This window comes from Crocodylus siamensis, chromosome 7 (assembly GCF_052110815.1).
Source record: "Crocodylus siamensis isolate JL-2025a chromosome 7, ASM5211081v1, whole genome shotgun sequence".
Taxonomy (NCBI): Eukaryota; Metazoa; Chordata; order Crocodylia; family Crocodylidae; genus Crocodylus; species Crocodylus siamensis.
In genome coordinates, this window is record NC_143401.1 from 95191616 (window position 1) to 95204099 (window position 12484).

At 42.6% G+C, this 12484-nt stretch overlaps 2 protein-coding genes across 8 annotated transcripts in view; one reads left to right on the forward strand and one right to left on the reverse strand.

Annotated features, from left to right (window-relative positions):
• The window catches only part of SLK (STE20 like kinase), a 66970-nt gene extending 60325 nt beyond the window's left edge, over window positions 1-6645 (reverse strand). For both annotated transcript variants that reach the window (XM_090057142.1, XM_090057141.1), the window contains exon 1: window positions 6122-6645. In XM_090057142.1, coding sequence (XP_089913268.1) covers window positions 6122-6271 — 150 coding nt within the window. In that variant the 5' untranslated portion in view covers window positions 6272-6645. The remainder of the gene's footprint in view (window positions 1-6121) is intronic.
• Window positions 6646-6798: 153 nt separating this feature from the next.
• The window catches only part of STN1 (STN1 subunit of CST complex), a 61336-nt gene continuing 55650 nt past the window's right edge, over window positions 6799-12484 (forward strand). For 2 of the 6 annotated variants that reach the window (XM_090058052.1, XM_090058047.1), the window contains exon 1: window positions 6800-6929. The gene's annotated coding sequence lies outside the window, so the exon portion shown is untranslated. Of the gene's footprint in view, window positions 6930-6994; window positions 7019-12484 lie in introns of those variants that run through there. The other 4 variants (XM_090058048.1, XM_090058049.1, XM_090058050.1 and 1 more) reach the window with 3 other exon arrangements.

The window sequence follows — 12484 nt, forward strand, 5'->3', positions numbered from 1 at the left end:
ATCCTCTCAGGGCTAATTTATCTAAATCCTGCCTATATACTGGGAAAGGAAGAAATTATTATCTGCTTATTCTCTGTTCTGGTGTTAACAAGTCAGTCAGTCAAGAGCTCTTAAAACTCCAGTCACCTGTTTATTCAGCACTGGGAGATTCTAGACCAGATACTTAACCTCTAGGTAGCTCAAAACATGGCAGCATACAAGAAAGACTTTAATTGAACTAAACTGTATGGTTTCCTGAGGACAGTACAAAGCATTTGGGGAAAGGTTTTATACATTTCACTGACCCAGTAGGAGACTAACTCCTGGTAGGGTCACCCAAACCAAAGAGTAAGGACTAGACAAAAGCAGGTACAAATTAAGTGCCAAGCTTGGAAAACATTTTGTGGGACCTATCGATAAAACAAAGGCATCTGCGCATTCAGTATTCTGAAAAGAAGCTGTGTAGTCTTATGTTTACTACGAACTTGACACTAAATACAGGAAAATAACTGAACAAAACACTCACTGTTTTGTTTTGATTTGTTTCCAATCCAGTTGTCCTGCACACAATTTTTCTGACATGATTTACTTTTTTTGACTGGATAATTAAACTAGAAAAAGATCCCAGGTAGATTTTGCTGATTTTTAGACAGTTAAATAGGATCTGTTGGCAGCTAAGTTATCTATACAGGCATCACAATAGAGGATCTGTGAGTTACAGGTCAGCAAGAATGACATATAGATGGTAAAGCATTATGTGCAAAGGGTTGTCTCCATAAGACCCCAGCACCAATTAAAGTTGATTTAGAAAGGAATTCAGCTCAACTGATAAAGCCTCTCATAATGAACATTTAAAACAGAAATAAGTGATCTTCAGTCATCCTGGTTCTCTCAGTCTTAAAATCCAAACTTATCTTTTTGGGGTTTTGTTGTTGTTTTTTTTTTAAAATAAATAAATCCATGTCTTTCCACAATTTAAAATGAAATGCCACTATATAAATAGGTGTCAGTTGAACACAATGTTTTATTAATACATTTATAATTTTAAAGCAATTTGGAAGCCTACCAGTGCCTCGATCATTATAATGAAATATAACAACTCTGTGCCACCACACCTCACCTTGGCAGGAGGGAGCCCCACCTTGGCTGCCAACTGGGTCCCACCTACTAGGCAGCAGAGATGGCTCCTGCCCAGAGCTCGCTTGGGCAGACTGCAGCCCTGCACCCCACTGTGGGCACAGAAATATGGTGGGGAGGAGGCATGTACTGGCCCCTGACATGTCACCTATACCTCCCCATGCATTACCTGTGCCCCTTCCTGCTGCCCCTCCCCTCCAGATTCACCTGGAGGGAGCTGCAGGAGCTACTCTCCACCACATTACCTGGCTGCCACATGCATATGCACCCAATGCCCCCTGGATCCCACTCCCTCCAGCCCCAACCAATACCTTGAAGGCTGGAACTCTGCCAACCTGCAAGAAGAAACCTGCAGTTCTCCCACATTTTTCTTCTCCTTTTAAATGAGAAAATCCAAGTTTTTCCATGGCAAACAGAAAACCTAGTTCCCTGGTGATCATATATAGATTTATCTGAAATCGGTTCTTTACAAATTCAAATGTGTGATCAACCCTAGACACATCTACAATGCATCCCTACTCTAACTGGGGGAGGTATTTGCACATGTACACACCAAAATCAAGGAATACAGCAATGATGCTACTCCAAGGATACCCAACCTAGATGCTATAACCATCCTGCTGCTCAAAACAAGTCTCCAGTATGCCTTGAGACCAGGGGTCACTGCATTTTTGGGTTTGGCAACGTGACCAGGGTGTACTCAGTTGCATCTCCAAGAGCACCAGCAATGTGATATAGATGTACTGGGTGTAAATCATTCTCTGCTAAATTTCAAATAGTAAAGTGTTTCCCCTACCCGCCTGGACAGGATGCATGAAGTCTGTGAGCCAGTGGGACAACCTTGTCCTAAGCTATTCAGCTACCAGCAAAAAAAAAAACTCAGACTAAAACAAGGGTGAGCATTTATTTTAGCTGGCAGACCATTTAACAAATTTTGGTGAGCTGTCAAGGGCTGCACATGCAGTCTTTTAGAAGATATCATTTTAACAAATTATAGATTTAAAAAAGCAAATATTTAAAATATTATAGTAGATGTCAGAGTTGTTTTTTCTGAATAGTGTATATAGAGACTACATACTAGCGCACAATAGCTCAAAATATTTTGGAAGAAAACAATGAATCAGGAAAAAAATAAAGTCTTGTATTTTGTGTAGGGAAGCAAGGGGAAGTGGGAGGTGGGTGGGTGTGTTTATAGGGCTGCTTGCACATCAGATCCTGGGAGCTGGCTGAGGGCACATGCAGAAGAGCTTGCCTGGGCAGTGCAGGAGCTGGAGTCATCCAGTTGGCCAGTCCATTCTAGCCCATGGGTGATATTTTACCTATCCTAGCTTCAAAGATAGTTGGAATGAAAAGGCCCATGCAACCTGGCCATCCCCATAGTAGATAAGTGTCTCCATTTAATCTCTCATCTAGCAGTGGACCATTCCAAAATTTTAGATAATGAAAATTTTAAAATACCTTTAATAGATGTCAGATGTTAATCCAGCACACCTTAATGTACAATATCCCATTCTTTTGGCCTGCAAGTGCCAAGAATGATTTAGCAGACCAGTACAAACATTTCCAGAAACAGTAAACTTCTAGTCACTGAAGCTGAATAAATGACTAAGAGGAAAAATAAAATGAACATCCTTGGCACTACTGGAAAAATTTTTAGTGCACAGGCTGGAGATAAAACATGCAGGGAAGACTTTAGGGTAAACTTAAACAGACTAGCAACTAAATATATATTAATCAGGTCATAGTTTAATATTTAAACTACTGGTAAAAATATGCTTGGAGAGTGCTATTTTAGGTTACTTACGTAAACAGAATTCATGTTCAAAAAAAGAAGTTGTCTAAGATTTCTCCCAAATGTAAACAGTAACACAACCAAGCTTGGTATGTGTTCCATTTAAAAAAAACCAAAACAAACAAAAAAACAAACCCACCAACCCCTAAGGAGCAGTTCCTTTCATTGTAAGTCTGCCAAAGCAGAGAACAGAGTAATTAGAAAAGGTTCCCAGATCTTAGTTATGTAAAAGGCATTCTAGTCTGTTTAAATCCAGTTCAACAAGGAAAAAAAAAATAACAGACTGTAGAAATCATTATTTCCCTTAAGCTTCTGCAATTCAAGTATTTATGAAGATTTTTCACTTCAGGCCTAGTATTTCCAAGTGTTCTTCACAGTTGGCAATACAAAGCAAGGGAGATGCCACAATCTGGAGATCACAGGGTAGGCAGCTTTGAGATTCAGTATCTATTTAACAAACATGTTTGGTTACTATCTGCAGAATTACGTTGTAACAGAAAGTACACTTACCCCAGCCCTTTCTGGATGACAGATAAAATCTGCTGTAATCACTTTTTGGTTGATTTATTTATTTTTCCATTTTTAATCTAACCTTGTTTATTGGCATTCAGGATGTAGTTGGAACATGAAAACTACTAAGTAGTAATGCCACGTTCATTAAAACGCCATAAAATTAAGCGACATTGTATGTACACCAATTTTTTGCTTTCTAAGTTATGTTTGGACCTGTCTTTTAAGCTGTGACAATTCTGTTCCAGCAGAACTAGTCCATATCCTTCCAGTTCATGTTAGAATCCAGTGTTATCCTTGCAATTTTCCATAAAGGAAAAAAAAAAAAAAAAGAACATCCAGGAGTGAAGTTTCTGTCCAACATGCTAAAAATGCACTAACTGCAATACCTAAATTGGTCTTCCTATCAGATTAAATCTGGATTTCTTTCCAGCTGTAATGTGAGAAAAAGTTACATGCCACAGAATGAGCACTCATGTTTTCTTCTCTACAGTAGTGTTAAAATATATGAAAATTAGCACACTACTTTATGTCCAACCAAGTTTACCTGAAAGCACAAGTAATGCAAGCGTAATTCAGAATATCAACTAAAAAAAAATTCATATTTTAAGTTTGAAATTGTGAACTTGAATGCTTGAAAATGTTTTGCTTTCTGAATGAAGTGCGGCACTGAATTAAGAAGACCATTTCCTGCTGGAAAAAAAAAGTCAGCCAATAGAAAAGTCTCTTCTGTCTGTTTACTTGTCCATATACAACATACTGTCAAGGGCACAGTTTCACTATCCTGTTGCTCAGCTGCATTTTCTGTATAAAGCACTTCTCCACCTGAAAATGCAGAGAGGCAAACAGGCAGGCCAGGGTGCATCTAGTGGGGCTGTTTTTGGTGCCCTCCACTCTTCCATTATGGGAACTGGAAAGGCAGAAGGCAGGGTGGCTAACCCTTCATCATGCTATGATGAAGCAAGCTGTTGTTTACAGAAAATTGAGGTCTCTGAACAATTTAGTTTCTGAAGCTGCCACCCTGCCCTGCCTTCTGCCTGACTTCAGACTACCTGCCTCTCTACACACTGGAAAAGACTTCAATGCATAGCTATGGAGCTTAAAGAGAGGGGAATTTTAACACTTGGTACATGCTCTTGAAGAAGGCACTTTGCTATACCAGAACACTTGGTTAAGATTTTCCAAACAGCCTTATGTGTTTAAATCTGTCTTCCATTCATTGTACATTATAGTGGGAGATGTACTGCTGCTTCACTTTGAAACTTGACTTGGATTTTTCAAAAAAAAAAAAAAAAGCAAATGAATAAAAAAGTCAGTGTTCTTATGCCAGTGCTTGTTTACACATATTCCTTACAATTACAAGGTGACATAAAGACTCTTTTGCATTAAGAAGTCTGGAAAAAGAAATACTAAGATGATACAAAGTGGGGGGGCTGGACCTGATTATCTATAAGGTCCCTTCCATCCCTAATAACTATGAAAGTTGCTTTTTTCCTGACCAGCATTAACTTGATTAGAGGCTTAGTCTATCCAGTTTGCACCTCTCTCACATTTCCACTGAAATACAGACTCTTTAACATGACAGCTTCTTGGTGGAAACAGCTAGCCACCTTGCAGGACTGTCGCACCTGTATTCCCCTTTCTAGTTTATTCCAGGCCCATTATCATGCTCCAGAAGTCATTTCTGTTCCCAGAGGATCTCATGTTTTGAGAACGCAGCCTCCCTGTTACCTTTATACTATGCCCTCCATAAAACTAGAAACTAGAGGCATTAAATGACTCACTCAAAGTGCAAAGACCCTGTTTCCAATAGACAGGAACATATGGCAGTTTGGGCCCTCTTGCTGTATGGTGATTTTAAGCTTGTTTCACTATATGCTATTTCTGAGAAGTTAAGTGCCCTCAAAAGGGCTATTTATATTGTGGTATTTCGGTACACAAGCCAGACCACTGAAAACAAGCTAGGACAGCCACGACACAAGTGGTCTGAGGGGGACAAAACACGTTGCTAAAGAAAACGACCCTTTTTCCAAGAGGTCAAAAGACTGACATGAGGACAAGAGACACCCAGTCAACTTTACGGTGATATTACACAGACACAAGAAATCAAGGGGGGGGGAGGGTGTACAGGACACTAAGTTTAGGACTAGGAAAACTTTTCCCAGTGGCTTTCAACCTGACTTTAGGGGTCTGCAAATGATGAAGAAAAAAAAGTTTCAAATGGACACTTAACTGGGTATTCACCTATTTTTACAATTCAGAGGGGTCCCTCTGACATTCTGAATGCAGGTGTGGACCCTCTGAACTGTAACCATGGGTATTCACCTATTTTTAACTGGCTGTGGCCATCTTTCAAGGACCCCTTACAGGCCGTGTGGGGACCCCCACGGGTCTGCAGGTGGCAAACTGAAAACCACTGCCTTCGTGAGTCCGGCTGAACAGGACCAGGGAGACAGAAGAAGGCAGGAGCGACTCGACAGGGGGCAGGGCGGAGGAGGTGAAAGTGGGATGATGACTTCATGGGTCTTCTTCCACCTTTTGGATGTCTTATTTCTGGTGACAAGCAGGAACGTCTGAGTCCTACCTCCACCTGGGCCACGAATGAGTTACCTGCATGTGTGCAAATCCAAACCGGGGGGGGGGCAGACGTGCGGGGGGGGGGCCTCCCTCTCACCATACGGACACCGCTCGCATGTCCCTTACCTTGAAGACCTTCCCAAACGCGCCATCGCCGAGCTCGCCAATGATCTCCCAGAACTCCTCCGGGTTCAGGTCCCGCTTGACGTGCTCGTACTGCTTCTTTTTCTTCTCGCCGCCCAGCTTGAAAATCTTGCGGAAGTTGAAGAACGACATCTTCTCCCACCCTTGTGTGTGCCCCGGGAAGGGCGGGGGGTTCAATACTACTCCTACTAGATAATAATGATGATGATGATAATAATAATGACTATTACAATAAGAAGAAGTTCTAGGTTTCAAGCAGGGTCGAATTAAATAGTAATAATCATTCAAATGCTACTCGTGAGGATCCGAAAACAGGGAAAATCCAGGTTTCTAAGCGGCTGCATCCTTCCCCTCAGCAACCAGCACACGGGTCCCGCGGGGAAGGGGGAAGGCGCCGTGGCCTCAGGGCTGATGACGGAGAACGGGCCCAGTGACGGCGACGACGGCGGCTCCCGGCTCCCTCTTCACTCAGCCAGGTGGGGCGGGGCCCCCCCTCAGCCGCGCGCCGCTGCCACTGCGCATGCGCATGGGGCGGAGCGAAGCCCAACAATCACTCCCAACCGCTGCCTCGCGCTTGCGAAGGGAAAAGGGCGGGGCCTCCCACGGCTTCCACTGCGCATGCGCACCGGGTGGCGCGGAGCCCAACGGTCACTCCCAACGGCCGCCTGGAGCCGGCAGAGGGAAGGGGTGGAGCTAAGGAGGCTAGTTGGAAAACGACTGAGCGCCCCGCCCTTTCCCGCGCTATGTGATGAGGGTTCAGCCAATAGGAGCGCGCAGAGCTGGCGGTTGGGTAAGTCAGTGGCCGGCTCCGCTGTGGGGGAGGGGGGGGGGGGTGTGAGGCAGACTCCCTCAGCACCGCGATTCTGCTTTCTCCATGAGGTGGGGGGTGTGATAAGAGGTGCTTCTTGTGCTGGCCCTAGGGGGAGGGAAAGCCTGGTACAGGGTACAGAGCTAGGCCATTCCCCGTGATAGCTGTGACCTGGGTTCCCTACTAGTTGTGGGCTGATGGCGATTCGGGTAGACTCCCGGCCAATTCTGGAGTGTTGGCAACCCTATGTGTTTGGTGCCCGATGAGATTTAGCTAGTCTGGCTCCTAGGCTACAGGGCGGCCAGCTACAACCGATTCTGCGGCCGGTCAAACAGCTAGACTTGGTGTCTGAAATTGGGGTAGTAGGTATGTGCAATGGTGTCTGAAATTAGCGTAGTAGGTACTCTGGGCTGTATCTGTGCTTTAATTCTCAGTCTTTAAAATGAGTCCCATTTCAAGTGCCCCAAGGGTCTCCGGATCCTCAGAACTGACCTGATGTGATGTTACTTTGAAATGAGCGCGACTACGCTCTTCTGCTTCAGAGGACGGGTGAGGAAGGTCATAGAAATCCTATAGAAGTTGAGCTGAAAGGGGCCACCAGAGGTCAAACAGTCCCAGCCCCCACCTGAGGCAGGAAAGCTCTCATCCTCTACAACGATCAAATCTATCGACCTTGGTGTTGTTTGACCACGCTCTAAGCAACTGAGCTAAGATGATGATGAGATGCTGAGACTCCAGGTGTGAGGATTGTATAGCTGACTTTTGGCTGTGTGTGCCTTAAAAGAAGTGAGACTTAAAGGGGCTTTGTGTTTCCTCTGCCTTCAATTACTCCTAACCTGGACAAATAAAAAAAAAAAAAAAAATCCTTTTCTATGGACTTGTATAAGAGCCATGCTTGCTTATGAGCAAGAGGCAGTGATGAGATGTAAACCAGTCATTAGTTTCCTTCCATCCCCGGCTCATCATTGAGTAGTCACACCTTGAATTGAGTTCAGTTCATGCGGAGAGTTAAAATTCAAGGCGGTGGGGGGAAAATAACAGTTTCAGTGGCATATTTTAAGTCTTCCCAGAAGCATTGGGTGTTGGTGACAGTGCTCTTGCTAGGACCAAAGCCAGGTGTTCTTGGCTTGAGAGTCTTGTCCCTGCACTCCAGGTCAGACTGATTAATGTATTTGGGGTCAGGAAGGAATTTGACCCTTTGCGCCATGGTCAGATTGGTATGGACTGGGGTGGGGGTTACCTCCCAGTGTAGTGGGGATGTGGCTCTCTACCCAGGAACTCAAGCTTATATTGACAACACTATGGAAGCAGGACATTAGCTGCGATAGTTCATTTGCTTTAGTTGTGGCAGGTTAGGGTGTTAGGTCTTTGTTGTGTCAGGGTTGACGGTAGTTTTATGTAGAGTTTAGATTATGGTTTGCATGGGATGATTTAGATAGGAATGAACTCTGGAGGTCCCTTCCGGCCCCACTTCTCTATGATTTTTTAAAATCTCTTTTTTTTTCTGTGTTATCAATACCAATTTAAAGCATGAAACCTCACAATTTTAAAATTACTTTTTTTTTTCTCTTTGTGGTGATTGTTGACTCAGTGACTCAGGCTGGACAGTAATGTCATCCTGGTTTTAAAAGCAACAGAAATTATTAGAGGTCAAGGAACTAGGTTAGATTAGGAATGATTAGAGCAACAACAATTATTAGAGCTCATGGAAATGTGACTTACAAAAAGTGGATGAACTGAGATTCTTTAGTTTGGAGAAGAATGAGAGAGGATTTGATAATAGTCTTTAAATGCATGAAGAGTGGTTATAAAGAGCAGGGTGATGAACTGTTCTTCAAGCCCATGGGAAAGGAGTAATAATCTTAAGTGGCAGCACTGGAAAATTAGGTGAGGGTGGGTGTTAGAAAGGACTTCCTAACTGGTTTTAAGAAGCTGAGTAAACAGTCCACTGTGATGATTTGGGTAGAAATGTTCCTGCCTTGGGCAGGGTGTTGAACTAAATGACCTCCCAAGGATCCTGTCTTTACATAACATTTTGGTTTGGAGCCAAATTTGAGTCAAGTTATTTTAGCCTGTACACCAACACTACATCAACACAGGTGGAGAGTGTAAACATGGGCCTTATACTGTAACCTTAGGATTTAGTCCAGCGGTTCTCAACTAGAGGAGTTAGTAAGGCCAGATTCTTTGAAGGATGTACCAAGGTGTGAGGACATAAGCAAAGTCTGAGGAGATAAGTAAATAAGCTGAGGAGATAAGCACAGGGTCAGGCTGGTTCCTGCCTGGCTGATCTCCCCCCCCATGTCACTGCCTGCCCCCTTGCAAACAGGTAAGTTGTCATATAAATTATCTTTTGAAATCGGGTGCCACTCAATTCACAAAAGTTATAGAGGGGTGACTCATGTCCAATAAGGGGTGCCTTGAATCCCAAAAGTTTTACTTTTCTAGTCCAACTCTTTCTACCTTCAACAGGATTTGAATTAGACCTAAATGTTTCAGAAGTAAGAGGTCAGTCTCATAGCTAAAAACTTTTTCAAGCCATCTGAAGGTAAAAGTAATTTTATAGTCTTTTGGCTAGAGCAAAGGCTAAGGCAATGAGTCTCAGGGGCACTCTTCCTTTCAGCTGTTACTAAATCTCTGTTGAACTTATGCAATTAACTTAAACATTTTCCATATCAGTTTAGTTCTCTGTAATGTAGGAATGATAGAATTAGTGCACTTAGAGAACAGAAGGGGAACACAGATGCCTCTAGTGCTGTAACCATGACAATTATATAACATTATAAAGTGTCACAAATGCTTGGCGCTTTAGGCTTTTCTATAGAAAAGCTCTTTGCTCTGAAGAACTCTATACTTTGTGATTTTGCATATGGAGCACAGAGTGCAAGTATAAAGCAGAGAAAATGAATGATGGCTTTTCACATGTTTTAGTTCCTTTCTTTTTGGCTTGCGTTTGTAAAGCAATTACAGATCCTTAAATTAAAAGTCTGTCTGGAGTGATAAATTTTCCGTTAATTCTAAAATAGCCACTGTAAGGTGACGGTTAAGTAGCAGCAGCAAATCCTTTCCAGTTGGTACTGACTGCATGGTATAGAAGAGAGTATGGGATCTACTGGTGAATTACAACTCTTTCACTTTTCTGCAGTAAATTTTGAAAATTCACTGTTTCACTGATATGCCAGATGAGACTTGTTATGGGCTTGTGAAAGGAGAACTACTGTAGTTCTGTACTGAACAAATTCATCCAAACAAATCCTTTTAATACCCTTATTTTACTTTTGCCTCTCTTGTTTCTGTTCCACCTCAGAAGTCCCCGTCCTCTCTTGCTTCTGAATCTTCGTGTCCCACTGACTTCACCTGTTTTTTCTTCCTGCTCTAACTCCCCCTTAATTTTTACCACTTGTTAAATTCATCTTTTCTGTTTCATTTCATGCTCTCTGCAACTATCTTATTTTAGAAATTGAAATTAAAATATCCCCCTCAGTTTAACCTACCCCTCAGGCTACCACCCTATCTCTGTTTCCGGTTTGTCAAAAAACTTAAGTGCATATTTTTATTCTTGGTGTGGGCAGACAGGAAGTCAATACTCTTGTTGATCTTTGGTCTTGCTTCCTCTGCTTTCAGTCTACTGACTTACCCTAACTGAGGTCATCAGTGCCTTGCTTCTAGATAATACTAAGGCACAATTTTAGTCCTATGCTTTTTGTTCTGTTAGCCAGCATTGAGACATCTCTCTCTTTTCATCTGCTTCCTTAATGTCTGTGACACTTGCTTTCATTCTGACTGCACTGATTCTTCCTTTATGGGCTCATCATACCATCTTCTTCGCCATTCTTGGGTTTAATTTAGTCATCTTCTTTAGCTTACTGCATCAGCTATAATCTCTGTGACAATAACATTTAAATCTATCTCTAACCCCTTCCTTCTTCTCCCTTTCTCTAGCTGACTTTTCTTCATCTCTTCCTGGCATCTAGCTACTGTCTCAAATTATTTAGATTGACAGCTCCAGTATGTATTTTGTCTCAGTCATCTGACTTTCTTGTCCCACTGAATCCAGTCTCACAGTTCTGTCACTTCATTTTATCACCAATGCCAGGTCTTTCCTCAGTCTTCACCAGGCTAAAACCTGAGCTAGCCTTGCCTCACCTTAAAATAGGATTTCCTGTTTGACCTCTTCTTCCCATTTCTTCATCAGTCATGTTTCCCTCCTTCCCTGATCATGCCACTATCCTTGATTCCTCAAATGACGTTATCTTGTGGCATGAGATGTCAGACTCTTCCAGGTTACCTAGAGGCTTCTGCATAATACTTACTTCACCTTTAGCTCAGGTGATGTTTGCTTCTCTCCCCTTCTTCCCTGTGCTCATTTCAGCCTTGTCTTATTACGCTTCCCATTGTGACCTGTCTGCCTTAATCTCAGTTCCTTGCATTATATTAGGCCATGCCATGCTCTGGATTGTTGGGTTGTTTTAATTGTTAGTTTTTGTATAAGCAATCCTTAAACAACAGCTAAATAATATTTATTTGTTTTTGTTTGACCTAGCTTCCAAAAGGCTAATTTAAAATGTTACTATAAAGTAAAGCTGGAGTGGAGGGGTCTAGTCTCATCAGGGAGAGAGAGAGCCAAGATGATCTGAAGAGGGGAAAAATAAATGGATTTCTATGCTTTTTGTTCCATTATGATGTGTAAAAAAAGGCTTAAAAGGTTGTGTGTACTCCTTCAAGTATTATCATATTTCCTTTTTTCTTTTGGAAAGTCTTAGATGACTTGCCACTGCACGTACAAAGCTCTTAGCCCTTAAATTAAGAAGAGGGGTTATTGAACCTATAGCTTAGAGGCCTAAATTCATAGGGCGGAAAAGGAGGAGGACCTTTCAAGCCGTCTTCATGAAGGAGCAATTTCCTGTGCTTTCTGTCTAGAAGTCTGTGTTAGTGCAGTGAAAACAATTCAGGAATGTCTAGGGTGGATGGGAAGAAGTTAATGCTTTAAAAGCACTGACAAATTTCAGGGCTTTCCTTCTATTGTTGATCCTGAATATTCAGTCAGGCTATAATGGTAGCCTCCAACCAGTCCGCTGCAAGATTTCCTGCTTCTGATGGATTTGAATAGGGTTAGTACATAGCACAAAATTAGGGATCTAGTTGCAGAACTTTAGATTTTGGGGTTTTTTTAATATTGTTTCTCTTGTATACACTAGAGGCCTTGTGCCCTTGACATCGACTTTGCTAAGGCTAATGCAAAACCTTTCCTCAATAAGGCCTCAACTTTGAGCCAGCTTCTTTTCCCCTTTATCTCTCCCTAATACTTCTCCTCAGTTTAATGAGGTTTCAGTTTCTAGCCAATTTTCCCCCCTTCTCCCTCCCTTCCTGGAAGATGTTAAATACTAGGATAAGATTGTGCCAGGTACACTTAGACCAGGGGTGGGCAAAATGCAGCCTGCCAGGCCATTCTATCCGGCCCTTGGGACCCCTCAGTAATTTAGAAAATTAATATTTGTCTTCCCCTAGCTGCCTGTTATGCAGCCCTTGCTGCCCCC